The following is a 20,104-nucleotide window of genomic DNA, read 5'->3' on the forward strand; positions in this document are numbered from 1 at the left end:
AAGCATTCTCGGTGAATATTCCACAAAAACGGCAGAAATGAGCTCTTCTTCCTCTAAAGCTTCCCTGCATCTCTATTGAAAACTGCATCCCTACTTAGAACAACACAAGGCATACTTTCAGAATTAAGGACTGACAGTTCAAATGTGTGAGAGTAACTGTTTTCCCACCTCATTGTTTTAACTCGGGCCAAGTGCTTGTGATGGTTTGTGATGAGTTGGAGCAGCACCCAGCCTGGATGAGCTCTCCCCGCCGCTTGGCGTGCTCCGCGACGCCCAGCACCGAGGGCAGAGCGTGTCACCGAGCTGGCACCAGCCTGAGCGCGTTCAAGGTTACTCTTTGATTTAATGGTGATGCATTTATTTTTTAAACCACATCATTCCTCTCTTGCCAGCGCACCTAGTTCATCTCTGTCAGAAACACTGGCTCACCTTTAGCAATGGAATCGCCCGTAGAGGTTGTTGAAGGTATAAATCAATGGCAAACAAAGCCTCGGCTCCGACTCAAGCTGGCCCTGATTATTTCACTTTGCCGACCTGTTTTGAAGGCAGGACAGTGAGGGAAAACTCTTCTATATATTTAGACCATGACAAGGCACGGTGTTCTACTCATCATGTTGACAGCTTTTTGTATGGGCACTTGCAATGAACACTGACTGCAAAGCCTTTAAGTTTTGATGTATAACCAGATGGTGTGGTGAAATGTCAGCTGGGTAATTTTTTTCCCCCGCGTCCTATCAGAGGATGTAAATGATGGAGAAAATGATCTCTTTGCTCTTTTATAACGTCTTTGTCTAGTATAAATAGCATCACCTAGCTCCATACTTCAGCGTCGCTCGTGACAAGGTGATAATCAGCAATCATGCTTTCTTCCTGCTGTTGTTTCGGTAAACCTGTGCTGACAGCTCTTCGTATCGTAAAAATAGATTTTCAACCAGTTGCACTTTTCATCAGAGGTGCAATTGCTTGCAAAGCAGCCTAATTGTCGGGGCTTACCATCAAAGCTCGCTCGCCACGCACACATCCAGATGATCAAACACACGTTTAACTCATCTCGTTTTCTTATCTGAACTTTTGATCCGTGCTGTTCGGGCACGAGACGTTGGCCCTTTGTGCGGGGTGGCAGCCTGTTATGGATGAAGTGATAAATCAGAGGATAGAGACGAGCCACAATAATGGGCCGTGTAATCCTCTTATATCTGGTATCATTTTTGAAAAGCGTGCACGTGCACACACCTTGCCATCAGTTGGCCACTTGTGTGTCCTCAGAAGACTGATGATGGATGGTGTTTGGGAGGAGTCGTGCAGATCATGATCAGGTGTATCTTTACGGAGGGTCTATGCAAAGACGTCTCTTAAATCTTTTCCATAAGAGTGGCTCTTTGACTCATGTCAACTTTCTTTAACCTACTTTTTACAAGTTCTGTAATCTGATTGTCTTATCTGTATATTGTATTTCTTAGTGATTTAATAGGGGTTCCCCAAATACCATATTCTGGGCTCTGGAGTTTTTTTTTATTTATTTATGTTTAATTGCAATCAATAAATGTAGCTTTGGGGTTAAATTAAAACAAGATATCTACTTACTTCTTTATAAATGTTGTAATCTTAGATATAAGCAAATATACTGTCAAAGTGTTGCAGCCTGGTGTTGTGGTGCCATAACAGTTCATGTTGCTATCCAGAGCGCTGTGGATGTTGAGATGGGAACGTTTTATAAATTAAACCTTTCCAGGTCTTAGCAGAAAATGCTCTTCTTCCACCTCACCTGATAACACACTCAGTGGCTTGAGAGCCGTGTTAAATGCTGTGACACAGCAGCTAATGATTGTGGTAATTTTGCTGATTTTCTTTTTTTTACGGCTATAAATTCATCGACCTTCCAGACCTCCTTAAGAACAGTTTCATTCCCCTCGTTTGGTCTTAATGGTTTGCTGCTTAGATGGAAGCTGTGAAGAAAAACAACACTGACTTCTCGCTTCCTCTTTGTGATAATTATACACGTAATTATCACCAAAACTGCTGCTAAACCTTTTTTTCTTAGACTCCCATTTAGTGGGGTTTGGTCCTATACTGAGCAGGACTACTATTTATACTATAGTACCTAACTTAAACTCATTTTATTTTTATTTGGTAACAGAAATAAAAACAAATCTAATGTGAGCAGTCACATAAAACTCTGTTTTTCACTTTTCAGAAAAATAAAACGGGTACATAAAGACTGTGTATGAAAAAGTTTTAAATAAATAATAAACATATTGTGCAAAACGATGTCACCTCTGTAAGGAAACTGTAAAGGGTGCCGATAGCTGAGGAATAGTGGGGTGTTGAATTTGTGTAAGGAGGGAAACAAATCACTGTTTTGAACCACATACGTGAACCACGCGCCATTGCGGGTGCGTGCATAAGAAAATAACGCATCTTTAACACGGTATGTGTTATGCATTTCAACCTCTGCTGCCTGAACGATCAAGTTCGTTTACAAGTGTTGATTCAGATTTTATGAGTGACAAACTTTCAGGGGATGACATGATTTTAGACCCGACTTGCCAGTTTCTGAGCTTTACTGACGGGTCAGAGGTTGGAGACAGGACTGTCAGGACACTCCATAGACCGGGCGTCGGCAACCCGCGGCTCCAGAGCCGCATGCGGCTCTTTTGCGCTGCCCTAGTAGTTCCCTGGAGCTTTTTCAAAAATGTTTGAAAATGGAAATAGATGGGGGAGGGAAATATATTTTTTGTTTTAATATGGTTGCTGTAGGACAAACATGACACACACATTCTTAACGTTTTCTAATGCTGTAAGAATGTGTAGAATAAATATAAAATTTCAACATTTCTGTCAACAAAGATTTGCGTCTGAGCCTGCAAAACATGGTTCTACCAGCAGGGCGGCGCCAGGCAGGTTGCTGTTGTAAACAAACCGGCCAAAGGGATTGTTTCCAAAGGGAAAAAGAGAAAAATAACTGAGGAGAAAAGAGGATTCAACATTTCTTGGACCGACTCATTTGCATTCATTGCCTGAATGTTAATAATATAACTAATATAGATACATGCAGCATGTGTTGCCTTCATTCTAAGGCTTATACAAGACTTTTAATTTTTTGTGGCTCCAGACATATTTGTTTTTTGCTTTTTTGGTCCAATATGGCTCTTTCAACATTTTGGGTTGCCGACCCCTGCCATAGACTGTTAAAACAATGGGGGAAGCATTCAGTCAAGTGACCCCTTGGTTTCTGAAGACCAGTTTTGAGGGCCATTTCTCTTTGTACTGAGTATCGCCATGTTTCCCGGGAATCCGGCTCCTTCAGGAGATCCCTGCTGAAATACAGTTACAGTGGAATACAGTATGCTGTTTAACATGTTGACACGTTTAGCTGATGCTGGATTAGCACAAACCGCCTACGAGTGGTAGAATGGCGATTACGGATGAGGAGGTGATGAAGGCATGCCATTGGCTGAGCTGGCTGTCAATCATATTAGAAATAATTTTACTCAGAGTTGCCACGGGTGTGAAGTCAAACGATTGAGACTAAACCAGGCTGTAAATATTTTTATTTCTGCTCTAAAGTGGGACATTTTTAACACGAGTCAACAGAGATTGAGGCTGACTGCAAAAAAGAGGCAATCGTTTCAGCCCAGGAGCTGCAGCGAATCTTCCTCAACCCTATCAGACACTCCCAATTTGATCTACAGCCAATGACATACATGTAGCAGGGCATTGACTGAAGTCTCCCCCCCCCCTTGGGAAGCCTGCGAACACTATCAGACACACTACAGTACGGACCAAAAAAAGCATACCCTCTTTTACTCATCCATTCTTTTACTCATCTTCATGGTCCAGCCCAGCAACCGCCTACTCTGCTGGTTCTCCGGTTATATAGATGGCTTTACCAAACTGATACGGGAGTTTAATCAGGCCCAACTCTGTTTGCTTAGCAGCTAAAGCTCACTGTTCTATCTTCTCTTACTTCGTTAGTCTAAACCCGAGTTCTTTTGAGATGTTCCTGTAATCAAAAGCTTACTCGAGGCAGCACAAATGTTCCCTGCTGGCCGAGTCTCGCAGATCCATTTATTTACCCATCTCCTTTGTCTGTTTTTGTTTTTGTTTTCTGAATTAATTAAACAAGCGCTGCACTGCAATATTAGGAGGGGGGGTGTTAACTGGTCCCTTTGTCTCATTTCAGTGTCACCAAACGCATTTAGATATTGTGTACAAGGAAAAGTTAGCTCTGACAGGAAAAACTGCCAGTTAAGTCCATAAACAATTATTGTGTTGCTAAAAAAAAATCATGTTTTACACTGAAACTGTATGTTTTTGTTTTCTCTTGTGAAGTCAAACTCTTGCACTTGTCAGAATTTGTTGCAATGTTTGGATTGTAACCTGTTTTACATTCAATATCATTTCTTGAGAGCTTTCCTCGCGTCTCCTCCAGCTTGAGTGTGAACATCCTCACAGCGTGTGAAGGGAGAGCTTTGAGCAGTCCGCTAAAATGTGAAAATGACTCCTGCCTTCGTGAAATGTGGTGAAGGGTTTGGACTGCTGGTGTTGGACGCAGACAGCCAGCTGAAAAAGACATTTGAAAGCAGTCATTTCTTCCTGATTCATGATGGGCTGAGTAGCATTAGATCATAGATGTGCTAACAGCAAAATGGGAGAATTAGACAGTTGCAGCTGTCCGTTATTATCCAGAGCGGGGAGAAGTGACACGGCTACAATGCTAACATCCATTAGAGCAATTGGCTGTGGCACACAGCTGCCTTTCATTTTAGTTCGAGATGTTCTGTCAGAAACCTGGAAATATCTGAAATGTCCATGGCCCTCCACGAAAAACCTGGATATCTAATGGAAATATGAGCAGTGGGCCAGAATTAAATAGAGCATAAACTTAATTTCATGTTGCCACAATTCCTTGGATTCATGTGGGCTTAATGGTATTGTTCCTTTTCCTGCATATTTAGAAGTGAAGTGTTCGCACCTGGTTATGTCTGGGGGCATTAAGTTTGACTAATGAAATGACTCTATCCTCCGTGGTGTTTCAATCTATTCACGGGGAAAGTAATTGACAAGCCTGCAGTACGTCTGTGAGGATGGCAGCGGCACCAAAGGACAGCTGTCACTAAAGCAATTAAAATAACAAAGGTTAATTAATTCTCTCCAGTTTTTACCTGATATGAGGCATTCACAATGAGTGAGTTTTCATTTTCAGAGGAGTAATAGTGTTTTGAGGAGAGTAATTTATTTGTAATTTAAAAAAAAAAGGCAGCAGCGGCATTGTCTGATAGAGCTTTTTAATATGTCAATACCTCACACTAGACTGTGCCCCCAGGACAGCTCCAGCCCCCGATTTGAAATGAATTCTGCAGCAGGACATGATCTGAAATGACAATATGGTTGCTTTTTTTTGTTGTTTTTTTTTTTGTTTTTTTTGTTGTTTTTTTTTTTTAGCCATTTGCTCATTATTTCTTCTGACACCAAAAACAGAATGTGATTTGTTTATAAATGAGCTGCAGAAGAATTTTTCACATTTAGACATTTCATCTGGGCAAACGTCTGTAAACGGGGAACAAAAAAAAATAAAAAATGTAACTCAATTTTTTCCCTCTGCAGTTGGGGGTCAAGCAGAAGCAAAGCAAGGCGCACATAATTATCGCACCAACCACCTCTGACACCAGCAGAGCAGAACCAAAGAACTTTCTAATCCACCCAAATGTCAAAGCAACGAGCCCCCCCTCCATGTGAATCTCTGTAGACTGCCAAAAGGCCAGTGGTTAGTCATCTGTTTACTCCTGCAGCTGCTGGGTGTCATTGGGACTCTGAAGGAGAAATCCCATGATTCTCTCTGCCATTTCTGACAGCTCCCGCCCAGACAACATTAATCAGGGATTGTGGGCGTGCGACTGGATAGACGGCAGGCATGGATGGCTCTGGCCCAGGACAGCTGAACCGAAGGAGAAGATCTGGGCCTGGAGATAACCCAGACGTCCAATCATCACCGTTTTGCGCTTCAGTCGCTTTCATTCATGCCCAACAGTATTCCCCCAACAAAGGAAACGGCTAGGTTTTCTTGTTGACCGCCGAAACAGAGCCTTAAAATTACCAATTTATTTAAGGAAGATTCTAGATACTGTACTTAAAATTAAAATTTCTAAAAGGCCGATTGCTCTTTGTTTTAATTGTGTACATACATCTCTTTTACATCACATAAATCATTTCATGGAGTACTGAACTTGTTAGTATTATAAAAAAAAGGGAGCACCTTACAAGCTGAAACGCTTGTTACTGAGGAAAATAAAATGGCAAAGGTTAAGATTGTTTCTCTAAATGATTAATTAGTGATTATATTAGAGGTGCGTTCTGTTTATTTTGGATCTCGGAGCGGCATTAGCATTAGCTCGCTGCTTGCTGGCAGGTCGAGGTTGGATGGTAAAATAACACAAAACAGACAAAAGTGGAAATAAACATTATGTTGGCATCTTTGCCAGCTGTACTGTAAAATGAGCCTTGTGATTTCCACAGTACACGCAGAAACAATCACAAAGGGATGTGGACCGGCTTCATGCAATGAGTTGTACAGGAACATCCAAGAGCCAAGATGGCTTCAGAATGACAAAAAAAAAAAAAGAATTGCTTTGGATTTACAGGGTTTTACTGCAAAATTGACTAAAGTTATTCTCTGGCATCCCTTCTCCAGGGGATGGTATTTTGGTCTTTTGTTGATCCTAATCTGGTTGTCATTCTGTCTACGTCACATGCTTTCCAATGGCGTCCAGAGGAAGTTTCTACTGCGTTTGTTGGCTCTACTCCCTGTTAATCTGAGCTGTACTGGGCGGGACGTCTGCCTTTTCTTTTTTAGCTGCTAAATTACTCAGCTTTTCCATCTTTTTTCTTTTTCTTAAAACCTATTGCATAGCCTATGCATAGCCCATGTCAGTTTATGGAAATAACTGGAACCTTTTAAAATGTGTCCTCAGTTATGCAAACAAGGTATTGTTCTATAGTTTATGGTGTGTGTGTTTTCAGGGAATGAAATTAATCTTTTTCCAGAGTCTACAGATATTAAACCAGATTGGACCACTTTCTGCCGATTATCTGAAGTAGAGAACATTTTATTCAGATGGTCGATCACATGATCAACAGTTTCTGCCAAAGAAAAATACACTTTTCTGTTTTACTTTTGCGTGTGACCCATTAAACAAACAATGCGTTATATTTCCCATGGAGTTGCTTTTCGTTAGCGACTGAGTTTGAGTTGTTCTCACTCGTTGCAGCATATGGAAACAGTCTTGGCTCCTTCAAAGTTGATCTTAATCCACTTTTTTTTTTTTTCACCATCCTGTTCCTCTTTTTCTATAGGTATAATGGTGACTGGAAAACGGTGGTGGAAGTGCACCATTTTTACTGAGAGGTATAGAGTGGTATGTTGCTAAGTGGATCCTACCAGGTCCGTCACTGTGAATTTAGACACAACAGGTGAAAGAACAGAGGAAGATGCTGGTCCTGTTACAATTCCAGCCTTCTAGGTTTTAATGGAAACCCGTCTCCTGCAGGTGTCTTGGCTAATTTAAGCTCCTTGCCTTTTTAGCTCCAAGTATATTGTGTTAACGTCACATCAATAGATTTGTCAAACATTTTAAGAGACCATTTGTCTCTGTTTTTAGCTGCAGCAGTACTATACTGAAACAAATGTGGAAACGGGTCAAGACAAACGCAAAAACATAATCCGAAGTGGCACATTACTGCTGGGGCTTTTCATTTTCTATATGCAAGATATGCTGCATAAGATTTGAAGTGAAATGTTATGTTCTGAAGCTAACACACTCCAACAAACTGATTAAATACACAAATTGGGAAGATAACCTGCTTTGGTCCAGGTTAGACTTGGAGCAAAGATCTCCATGATGATCTAGCCAGGTTAAAATACCACAGGAGGCCTAGCTTTTAGTCTCGATTAACCTCGATTAACCCACTTATCTCGTGTGGAAGTACACCTCCTCTAATCTTTTAGGGACTCTTGCACTGAAACTGTTTACAGCCGCAAGATTGTGTGCATAATGAGGCTGCATTGTTCCAGCAAAGTGCTGCTTTAATTTCTGAATCTTAAACTGTCCCTGGCAGATTTGGGCAGGGGTAGCGAGATATCAAAGTGACTTTATTGAGATGAAAGGGATGGCCTAAACAGCAATCTCAGACATTAGTCATTCCTTCTTCTTGCTGACAGGAACATGCACTCAATTTACGAGTCAGGTGCTTCCAGTGATTTCTGCCATCCTCGTTCCTCTACATCATAAATTCCTCTTTATGCTCACTCATCCCACAGGCAGACCGGCTCTATGGCGTGCCCTGTCAGAAAATTCACCCCATGTTCGCACGCTGGATGTCGTCCAGGCTGCCATTAACGGCATTGTGCATATCGTGGCGTACACTGTGAAACACCAGAGAATTTAAATAGACAGCAGTGATTTTGCCTCTAGGTGCACATTTGTACTTTTTATTTTTTTAACCAGTTTTATATTGGCATTTTAATTCATTTTCTACTCAGTGGTGTTGACTCTGCAGAGCTCCCACTTTCACTGTGTTCATTTCCTCCAAATGCTTCACATGGAGCCACCGGCTCCCAATCTATGTAATGAAGGTTTAATGGCCAATTGGAACATCCAGTATCATTAGCAGCTGGTGTTAGTCTCCTGCAAAATCGGCCCTTTTTGATAACCAGAGGTGCAAATGTTTGATAGGTGGTATATGTGATCCTCACCTGCTGTTTAATGGAAGAGCTGCCTCTGGAGGAGGAACACAGATTTTACCATCTCTCACGCTTTAATATGGTTCATTAAAAGAACCTCCGGAAACCATCCTCTCCGCAACTTCAATGCTTTTCTCTATTCAAATGTTCTTATGCCTATTTTTAAACACTTTTGACCTTTTTTGTCATTATGTTTCACTAAACTATTATCCCGCTGTGCACAAACGGTTATTTTTGGTTTGTACAGGATCACTGTGACATTCCTCACTTCTGTTTGCTCATCTTGTCATGTTGCAGGAGCCCGGCTGTATTACACTGAGCTTGTTGTAAGTCACCAAAATAAAAGCAACATTTAAATGTCTGAAATGGAAATGCAGCACAGAGAAATAAGCAGATTTAGAGCATGGTTGTATTTGATTTTTGTTTTTTTTCTCAGTACACCAAAGAAAATTAGCTCCTGTAACTCTATCATCTTGCGTGTTTTCTGCAACTTTTTATTTATCTTTTGTGACATTTACTTCCTTGTGTTTGATATTTTGGGAGCTCTCCACTGGTTTTATTCACTGTGCACCATCTGTAGTCTTCAGACAGCAAGCAAAGAATTAAAATAGACCATTTTCTCTTTGTTGTCTGTAGGAATTGATGAAGATTTCTTTTGACAGCTGCAATAACATGAAAATATAACTGGACGTTATATAGTTGTTTACCACGTTCGGTTCATGCATGAACATAGATGAGATTCCCACAACAATATGAGAGGTATATTCACGCTTACAATCACACAGCAGAAAACAACACCACTCAAAATGCTTTTTTCCATGATGCCCTCTAATGCGTACTGACAGGTTCTTCTTATTTGCATTGACGTTTACGTTTCTGCAAAGATTACCAGAGATTGATTGGAGAAGACAGGAAGCATGATTGAGATGGAAATACACTGTCAACAAAAACAAGTAAATTAGCATGAAGAGAAAGTTCATAAAATAGTTTTCTGGTCTTTTCGTGTGGATTTTGTGATATTTACATAAATACAATCTGGACATTTTCACAGTTGGTTTTTGAATTTCCATTCGATGTAAGCAGCTAACGCATGTGAGTATTGCAAGCCTATAAGTGCTTTTCTAAAATGCTCTCGTGACCCTGGAGCAACGGCGGTCTTGTGACGAGGATATTTTAGTTGTAATAATGCCAGTCGACATCTTGAGTTGTAAATGTCTCCACTCACTTTTCGTGTGAATAATCTGACTGCTCAGGGCCCCAACAGCCTGCATCTTCTTTTTTTTTTCTTTCTTCTTTTTTTTTGGTCTTCCTTTGTCTGGTGGTGCCATCAGCCGGTGGGGAGGTAGGGGGTGTCACTGTGGTAGTTGTAGTCCGGGCACACCTTCTGCACCAGCTTGTAGTCGGTGCTGTAGAAGGTGATGAAGATGCAGATGACTTTGAAGGGTTTGGAGCACAGCCAGGACACGTGGCTCTGGGTCTGCTCCTGCGGGCAGCTCTGCGAGGGGTCGTGGGCGCACAGCGAGTTCCTGGTCCCCTTCTCCACCTTCTCGTACTCCACCCTGCAGTTGAACAGCTTGGTGTCTTTGGTCTCCAGAGCCGTCTGCTGCTGCTGCTGGAACTGCTGGTGCTGCTGGTGGACCTGGAACTCCACGGCCTTCGTCGGCGGGACGAGACCCACGGAAACGTTGCCCTGACCCGTGGCGTTGTGCCGGAAGTAGACGCTGAAGGTACCGTTGCCGTGGTCCACAATTTTACCGGTGATGAGGAGGTTCAGCTTCACCGTCTTTATGTTGGAGTGGAAATCGCCCCAACCAAACATCTTCTTAAACTTCCCAGTTTTGACAATGGGCCTTCTTTTCATCCTGGACCGAGGGTCCCTGGAGGCCGACGTGTTGTACAGCCAGCTCCACTGCTCCTGTTTAGAGTACAAGTCTGCCTCGTCGTAGCTCAGATCCATAGACGTGAAGTTCTCCTTGGCGTAGAGGGTTTGGGACAGCAGGCGGCTGATGGACACGGCTTTGCTGCTCTCACTCCAGTAAGTCTTCGCTTTGGATTTTGAGTTTTGCCTCAAGTCAGGACTTCCTGATCTGGATGAGTCGGCACAGGTGACCTGGAAGAACAAAGTGGTGATCAGTTAAAACTCTCAGCTGATCTCATGCAATGTTGTAGCATGCAGAGTTGTTTTTAAATGTTTCTTTAACATATCCGTTCACACTAAGCGCTCTGATGGGATAATGCTTTTTTTTTATTATGATTTCAACTGAAAAATAGGACTTTTGTTATTATGTAGTCAATGTTATATAGTCAACTTGGAATGAACAAGTAAGTCCAAAAACACATAGTTGCTTTTCAAACCAGGTCATGTTTGCGAAAGGTTTTTGTTGTTGTTTTTGTTTTTGTGTTCATGACTACCTTGGTTTGGTCGTGGGTTGGTGGGAAGTATTATGTCGGCAGCATCTTAGTCACTGGGCTTTAAAAGATAAAGGATACAAAAGCATGCATTTTAATCTGAGACTGAGAATCCAGGCGGTTTTAAGTTGTTGTTTTTTGGTTGTTTTTTTTGTGTCACCCATAAGTCTGGGAATATAGGATCATTATGTCAATTTGTTCGGGTTGAAGAAAACCGCGATATTACACATTTTTCAGTAGAAAATTATTGGGAAAAGACAGAGGTTGGTGGTGTATTTCTACAAAAATGATTTAGGATCCAAACAAACAAAATGAATGAACTCTGAGTCACGAAACTTGCTAGTAGATTTAAAGGATACTCTGTTTGAAATAAACAAATTGATAAAATAACTCCAATCGCCAACATTACACCATGTATCAAAGCCTGATGGGGAATTGATAAATACTAATGAGAGGTTTTTCAGAGATTTTTCATCTTCCGACTGTCTGTGTGTGAGATAAGATTCTATCCAGAAAATTACCAAATTCCTAGCTACCAATTGTGATAATCTCACCCCAAAAACAAGCTGGTAAAAATAATCAGTTTGCTTAGATAAGATACACTTAAGAAAAAAACTGCATCTGGGTGGAACAGAAAAGCTGCAGTTTCTTTAGAGGCGTAGGACATCATAATGCAGTGGGGAAAAAAAAGCCTGAAGTGAGAAAGTGTAACAGGAGCAAAAAAAGGAAAAAAATCACCCAGAACCCGCCTGGGGCTCAGAGGGTTAATCCACTAAAGCAGCACATCAGTCTCCTTATGATTTAAATTCTAAACCCTGCAAATTGCATCCGTTGCTAATTCTCAGTTTGAGTCCAGGAGTCAGAACCGTCCTCGTTTAGGAAGGCGAAGAGAAAGCTGTGTGGACATCGGGTGGAGGGAGAGATCAGATATGGATCTCAATCAATCTCCAACTTCAATCCAGAGTGGCTCACGTGGAAAGAAATGGCAGCAAAAGTGTAATAATTTTTTTTTTTTAAAGTAGCATTTAGCAGACATGTCCATGCTGAGAGCAGCTGACCTCAGCAACAACAGGACCGGAAAAGCATCAACAAACACGGCGATCCCAGTTTTCACGCTGTAGGTACTGTAAGCAGATCTCAGGACGCGCGTGAAACGTCCTAATCAAGATTAAGGGTATTCCTGCCAGGGATGAATGACGAGCGTCTTGGCTGCAGACATGATGCAACAGCAGACTATTACCTGCCCTGAATGGATGATTGATGATTCATTCTGTCTCCTCTAACAATCCCACAGATGAGAGAGCGAAGATTTCCCGCGCACCCCACAGAGGCCCGTGACAGTGATGTCCCAGCCGTGACAGCAGATCTATCTGGTCGAAGCGTTTACATTTTGTACTTTCGCCTCACGATCGATGCGCAGAAAATAAGGTCTTCTCTCTTTCAGAAAGTTCTCCCGATGACATTGTGGAACTGAAGGTCACGGTTTGTGCGGCGCGCTCACGCCTCACAGAACTGTCGAGATCAGCTGTGAGCGTGCATTTATTGTGTGCAGCATCTTCAGAGTGGAGTGGCGTGAGAAGGTGTCCTCTGGTTGCTTTTGAGCGATGAACGGCCTGACGGGAACGTCCCGTTTCTGCAACTGTAATCTCTCTTTATAGTTTAGACGTCCCCTTTTTTAAATGCAACATTTCAGAGCAGAAGATTGGACGTGGCCAAATGTTTGCAGCCAGTTGGTTTTTATACGGGATAAAGGCAAAGCTTAAAAACTCTCTGAGGAAAATATTTGCACTAACAAGATGTAGAGAAACATTTGAGCAGTTAAGCCGCATTAATGAGCGCCTCATTTTGTGTTTCACTGCTGGAAACAAGAGTCTGTCATTCTGGCTCGCTGGAGATGTTTTGTGGCTTTTTTCCTGCTCAGGAGTTCCTGACACAATTACGGTCAAATGTAAAGCTCCTTAGGATGTAAAAGTTCAGGGAAATCATAACTTATGGACTGTCAGGGAGCGTAAAGCCGATTACAGCACTTCACATCACAGCCGCGTATTCTCCACTACGTTTACGGATGATTCAGGGATGAAATCATTTAGGTCGTTACATTTAACAGTGATAAAGGTTGAATTAACTGGATTTTTACACAGTAATACTGTGGCTTACTTGATTGTTTCTAACAGAACATAAACACATTGTTGCAAGGTCAAATAATGTGTTGAGATAAAACTGATCCCATGCCAGTTTAATTTATTTTAGACCGCTTCCAATAATCGTAAATGAATAAATCGGCTCTAGATGCTCTTTGTCTGGTAATCCAAACTCTGAGGCTCATCTGTTTCTCATGACTGTTTCTGTTCTGAGTTGTTAAAAGCCTCTAATCATCAAATGAAATATAATTTTAGTGGCGCTGTAATTACTAATGCTTCCTCTGTAACTCAGTTTCAGTCTCAGAAGAGTCCCGAAACCAGATCGAGGGATATTCGGGAGCAGCTTTGAGCTCTTTTAAATGCCTGTCAGGCTAATCACTGAGCGTGCATGCGTGTGTGTGCGCGCGCGTGTGTGTGTATTTAAGGGTGAAGATGTAAGGATTTTTGTGCAGCACGAAATTCAATTGCATTTCTTAAAAAATAAAAAAAATCCATGATTTTCTCCAACTTCATGTTCAGAGTAACATTTTAATAAGATATGTCACTGCAATCCAATTTTAGGGAAGGATTTCATCACTGTTTTCCTTCCAAGATGATCGAATTTTCCACAGTGCATGTGAAGCATGCGCCCAGCCATCGTCGGGCCTAATTCTCCGTTGTGGAAGCTCGGCTCTGTTGTCACCAGCGTTCTGTTTGGTCCCCAAACTGTGACATGCAATTAGCTTTCATCTAAAGCACCTGACGGTCTCTGGATTAAAGCACTCGGAGGCACATTGACAGAGAACCCCACTTCACGGATTAAAGCCCAACCTGTAATCCAGCCCGGGGAGATTAGGCAGATCAGAGGCAGTCCTGACTAAAGCAACGTTTACATCCGGAACACCCCGACTGACTGCAGCAACACTCAGAGGGCCGAGATTTACTTCTACACGGCTGCAAAACACGTGCGCGAGGCTCAAAGAGAGTCTGTCTCTGTGTGTGTGTCTGTGTGTGAGAGACAGAAAGAGAGAGAGATGGAGAGAGGGAGGCATGAATGTGTCTGAAAGAGATACTGCAGAGAGAGAAGCAAGAAACCAAGGGAACGAACAACAAACATGGCAGCGTAAAGGTCAGCAGCCACACTTTGATAAGCCCGGGCTTAACGGATATCGGTTTGTCAATACGGTGCTTTATTGAATATCAGACACGGCAAACAATATTAGCCATGACAAAAGCTGGAATTGATCTGGCACTTAATTGTCTTCGTTAATAGCTCTGGCTGCGCTGCGTTAAGACGGAGGTTCCCAAACCTTTTGTTGTCCGACTGTCTGAATTGTGAGCAAATATTATATTTACAAGTCTTTCGACTGACCAGAAAAAGGTTGAATGAGCCGCCGTTCCACTAGAGAGAATCTTTTATTTGTTGTTCTTTTTATTGATCCTTCAGTTGTACGTTGTGATGCGTCCGAAGGGTCACGAGCCACCGATTGGAAACGGCTGCCATGAGCGACTTCATCCCCGGCTTCTTTAACAGTTATCTCATTAAAAGTTGCACACTCTTTTGACAGTTTGTGTTGAGTTAAAAAGGAAATGTTTTAATCTAAAAACAACAAAGGACTATGGAAGCCTTTTAAATGACAAGATATAAAGAAATGGTTGATTGATCGATTAGTTGTAGCTTCCTGTGAACCTATTTTGACAACATTTAATGGTTGAGGTATTTTAAAACCGACAAAAGAAGGCTGACGTGGAACAAAAAGACACAAAAAAAACGCTTGTAAAGATTTCACTTAAAGTTTTAGGAAACGGTAATTTCTTGTCATCTATCGGATTAAAAGTCACTATCTCCAGAGAAGAGAAGCCCGCTGACATGTTTAGTCCTCCTCAAGTGTGGTGACATTTACAGCAGAGTGAGTTTGTACATGGGAACATCTGTCTAATAAAATTGGTAATTTTCAAATCATCCAGGAAAGACCCGATCACGAAAAATAATTTGAGATAAATAATTGATAACTAACCCCTCAGAGTGTTTTGAATAGTAGAAACAGCTGTCAGAGGGCTTGAGCTGATGTTTACGGGTACAGCAGGGAATTAAAGAGGATGAAATATACGTGTTCATGTAAAGCTCAGAGCTACACTTTGTTTATATCTTTAATAAGACCGTCACTGACTTTCATTCATTACCAAAGAACATGAATATCACTCTGTTTATATAACCCCCAGCATCACAACCAACAATAAGCTGATTTACCTCACTTTGTTGTTCCGTTCTTACCTACAAACTGTTTAAAAAAATTAATCAGTTGGCATTTTTTTTATGTAAGAAACATTATTATGCAACTTGTACTCTGTCCTGCTACAGAAAAAGCATGTTCTAAAAAGCAAAAAACCTCTTAAGGTGGTTTCAGATGTCTGCACACATTGCATCAACTCCAGAAAAAAATCCCCAAATATTTCTTGGGGGCTATTTTGAGGTTAGTTTTTAAAATTAAACGTGGTGTGTAATTGTTGTAAAAAGAAGTTTAAGGACTTGAATTAAATTATTGTATTCTGAGGTCCCAGTATTCAGACAAAAGCATTATGCTCCAAGACCCTTCTGTCTTCCTTGACAGGCCCAAACAAGTGATTTTTATACATAAATAAGCAGCAACATAACGTGTTATCAAACTGGTGTGCAAATGCAGCAGGAAAGGAAACGAGTTTGTGAAAAATGCTTTCCATTAAACGGCGTTACCATTTAAAGATATTCCAACACCTCTCCCAATCATTTCCAGAGGCTTTTATTTCTTTTTATTTGGCAACTTTTTCTATCCGCAGTGTGTTATGCACCCCTCCCCGAAACCCCATTTAACTGCCTGTTAATAATATTTCCAGCTCGGGCTTACGAGGCAGAATCCCTCAAGAAGATAACAGCAAACGGCATCGCCGCGCAGAAGTCCTTTAGGAAACGACTCTCAGATTGCCAGATGCGGCGTGCGGGCAGGCTGTTGGACAAACTTAAATGCTATCTACACTTGGCGAGGCTGTGATAAGGCGCAGGCGTCCGCTCTTTGAAACAGGAAGATAAACAACCCCCCACACCCCCCCCTCGGCTTCCCTGGGGAGCTCGGAGGATATTCTATGGGCTGGACCCCCGAACAGCCAACAAATTCCACCTTTAATAGAACCAGATGACTCTGCGGTGGTCTTGTACAGAAAACCTTGTGCAGGAGAATGAAAGTGTGTGTCACTTTTCATTTACCTGAATTCTGTAGCTGCTGCTGTGTGTGTGTGTGTGTGTGTGTGTGTCTGTATGTGTGTGTGTGTGTCTGTGTGTATGAGATGGCTCTGGTTTAACCGAATGGAGAGCCACCAGGCTGATGGAAGACTTGGAAAGCCACTTTGCGGTCTTGATTGGGTGCTCTGCATTCAGTTTGGCTTCTGCTTTTGGAAAATTAAGTTGTTGTCCTCTAATGGTTTTTTTCTCATCCTCTTCTTCATCATCTTCTTTTTTTTTTTTTTTTTTTTTCCAAATTCAGGTCGCACATTTTTACGTATTAAAGCTATGTTTTTTTTCCCCAGAGATGCTTTAGCCGTGAGACAGCCTTTCCAACCTCAAAGCTTTTTTTCTCTAAATCTAATTCTTGGCTTTCAGATGCTCTGAATCCCTCGTGTTTATATTTTAAGGCTATCAAGCGCATATATATATATATATATATATATATATATATATATATATATATATGTGTGTGTGTGTATATGTTTTTTTAAAAGAAGAGACAACTGGTTAATGAAATATTTTCCGCCTGTGTACTAGAGGATATGATTACTATCATAGTCGTTTATTGCCCGTTTAACTGGTCTCATCCAGCGAGGACCCCTGTTGTCCGGCTGATGGATCGTCTGAGGGCATTTGGTGCCCAGCGAGAGTTTAGGTCCTCATTCTCCAAGAGTATCAAAGTGCTACCTGAGGCTGGCTGGGTAGGGGTCAGAGTTGATGACAAATCATATAGTGTGTCGAGACATCACAGGCAGCCGTGGATGGAGGCAGGTCGTATCACCACCACGCTGCTTTGAGGGGCCAGGGCACGATTAGCAGCATGACTTCTGAGGAGGATAAAGACTGTACCCGCACAGGCTGCGGGATATTAAAGGGGGGCCGGTTTGAGAGAAGGAGGAAGAAGAAGAAGAAGAAGTGGAAGGGAGGGGAGGTGGGGTGGGGTGGGGGTAGCTACCAGTTTTCCAACTTACCCAGAGGAAAAATGCATAATCATATTATTTCACACACCACTTGGTTCAAAGGCGGCCAAAATAAGTTTGCGAGGTTCCCATGGGTCTGTCAATCTGTTGAAGGAGCTGCAGGCGAAAGCTTAGGATGCACCAAGTACGAAACAATTATGATCATCCCATTAAAGCATAGCGAACCAATTTGGCGGCCCAGTCTGGGAAAAGGAGGGGTGAAGACAAAAAAAAAACAAAAAGAAAAAAAAACAAACCACTCTCTTGTCGACTGATGTGAGAGATCAGCTCACGACTTCTGATACACACAAGTCACTTTATGACCGAACGTCTCCACAAAAAGGGGGAGCGCACAACGGCAAAAGTTGTTGTTTGTTGTATCACAGAATCGCTCTTCTTCCTTCCACGCAGGACATACTGCATGAAGTGAAAACCAAAGGAGGGGGGTGATTAGTGCGCTTAGTCAGCTGTGAAATTGAGTTTATGGTTTTCAAGACTGCGAATTCAATTCGATAATGGGTATTAAGTTGTAGAGAATAATTAATAGTAATTGACTTCTTTCCATCACTATGCAAATTAAAGACAGATAACGCCACAGGAGCTTTTTAAGGCCAGTCAAGTTTACAGGGATTAAGTTTATGGAATTTTTTTATTTATTTATTTTCCCCCTCCGAAGAGGGGAGTGGCTCCTGCTCTGCTTTGATTGCTTTGTTGACAGATTTATCAGCGGGTGAGGGGTTACTGTCTCTTCGGGGATTAAAGGAATTGGGTTGTCACAAACTGTCAAGGCATTGAGTTTGCGAGCATTCTGGTGTATTTGTCATAATGGGATCAGGCTGTTCTCCCTCATACCGTCACATGCACTTTTACCGAATCCCCCATCTGTAAATGGGAGAGATGCAAAAAGGATTGGATGAGTAGCGCTGAGGGAGGACTATCCAGCGTGTGTGGGTCTTCCAAGATGTACATGCAGATTTGGGAAGCTGTTCAAGTGGACGTTTAATATTGATAAAGAGATATTGATAAATCAGGCACAAAGGCTAGACCTAACAACATGGCTTTTACTACCACTCAAAAGGTGTCGAGGGAAACTATCGGACATGACAAATATCTACTTTTGTAGCTTCGAGATCCTCGATCTTCATGCTGAACATTCCTCCACATCACCAAGAGTGCACACACTCGCAGAAGTGTTGGTATAAAATGCTATGCAAATGCAAAAAAAGGTCAAATCAAAGCGGCATTTAACTCACCAGAGAGATGACTGACAGCAGCCCAGCAGCGGCCCACAGACATGTGGTCCTCATGCCTCTATGTGGAGCATCTCCCCTCATGTCAGCTGTCCTTGATCTTCTCATTTCAGACAAAGAGAGAGGGAAATAAAAAGAAGAAGAGTCTCCCCTTGACTGACTGAGCCGTTATCAGCTGCAGAAGTTGAGGAGGAATGAGGTGTGAGGGAGGCAGTCCGGAGGAGAGGGAGCAGAGATGAGTCTTCTCAGGCTCATTCAGGAAGGGTCAGGTGTCTGCCGCTGAAACTTGGTGCTTTTCAGACAGGGTGGTGAGAACAGAGGGCTTTGTACATCTGAGCATGAGTGCAGAGAGAGGGGGGGGGGGGTTTGGTTGATGGTTTTATACAGGCGGGGAGAGAGTCTCGGAGGGTAGAGAGAGAAATGCACTGAGATGAGAAGGGGAGGGAAAGGGGAGAAAGCGGGAGCAGAGAGAGAGGTTCGCATTATCGATTTCTGAGAAGTAACTTTCTGTAAGACTCATCGAGGGCTGACATCTAGTGGCGCTCGGCTGCAGCGGCTTCCTGAAACAAGATCAGTGAGGCTGAGGAGGAGATGTCCTTCTCTCCATCTCTGAATGAGCTTCTGCCGGGCAGAAACGACGTTTCACTTCACCACTGTTGCTTTCAGAAACCGCTTATTTTGAGATGTTCCCGAGGATTTCCCTCGATACTCTCACACGCTGCAAAAACAGCCTTCTAGAAATAAGCATAATATTCCATTTACCTCATAGAAAATGTCTTATTTTAAGCAAAAATACCTTTTCGTCCAGGGAGCACGACTTAAAGCAAAATAGTTTGAGTCTTCCAAATAATTTTTTTTCTTACTTGCAAATGAGTTTTTGCAGCTTACATGTTGTTTTGTTTGTTTGCATGAAACTCATCACCAAAAATGCAGAATACACACACAAACACACATATAAAGATACAAGCCATCTATTGAGAGATGGTCAGCGATTTTTAAATTGTTTAGTTTGCACTTGCACTGACTGATAGAAGCAGCAGAGGTTGCGATATCCTCACTTATCATTCGATCCAGGGAAGCAGCTTGATAACATCTTTCGCTTCCTGCCCAGGAAATGCCTCCATCTTCTAATCTCCACACCACAACTTTGCAGTGCAGGTTTCTGTTAAAAACGAAAGTCTTCCCAGACTTGACCTCCTTCACAGCCACCGCCATTATATTTGCTTTATTCTCATTATAATTGTCACGGACACAACTTAAAATAACGCGTAGCATCTGAGACGGAGACACAAGCTGCTGGTCTTGGTCAGGTTCTCGGCTGCAAATTGATGCGGTTGATAACGTCTGCCCTGGACGTTAAACCGTTG

The 20,104-nt window shown here is 42.2% G+C and overlaps 1 protein-coding gene across 1 annotated transcript; it reads right to left on the reverse strand.

Annotated features, from left to right (window-relative positions):
* Positions 1–7,123: 7,123 nt before the first annotated feature.
* Positions 7,124–19,071, reverse strand: LOC133441158 (neurexophilin-1). The gene is made up of 2 exons (XM_061718557.1): positions 18,741–19,071; positions 7,124–10,850 (listed from the first exon to the last, which is right to left on the reverse strand). Exons 1-2 carry the CDS (start codon positions 18,843–18,845, stop codon positions 10,068–10,070), a joined length of 888 nt encoding a protein of 295 aa, XP_061574541.1. The 5' UTR covers positions 18,846–19,071; the 3' UTR covers positions 7,124–10,067.
* Between the last annotated feature and the right edge of the window lie 1,033 nt (positions 19,072–20,104).

This window comes from Cololabis saira, chromosome 3 (assembly GCF_033807715.1).
Source record: "Cololabis saira isolate AMF1-May2022 chromosome 3, fColSai1.1, whole genome shotgun sequence".
Classification (NCBI taxonomy): domain Eukaryota; kingdom Metazoa; phylum Chordata; class Actinopteri; order Beloniformes; family Belonidae; genus Cololabis; species Cololabis saira.

Coding starts and splice junctions, on each gene's coding strand:
- LOC133441158 (XM_061718557.1), bottom strand. CDS start 18,845: ATGAGAAGATCAAGGACAGCTGACATGAGGGGAGATGCTCCACATAGA. Junction 10,851..18,740: donor TGCTGTCAGTCATCTCTCTG/GTGAGTTAAATG, acceptor TTGTTCTTCCAG/GTCACCTGTGCCGACTCATC.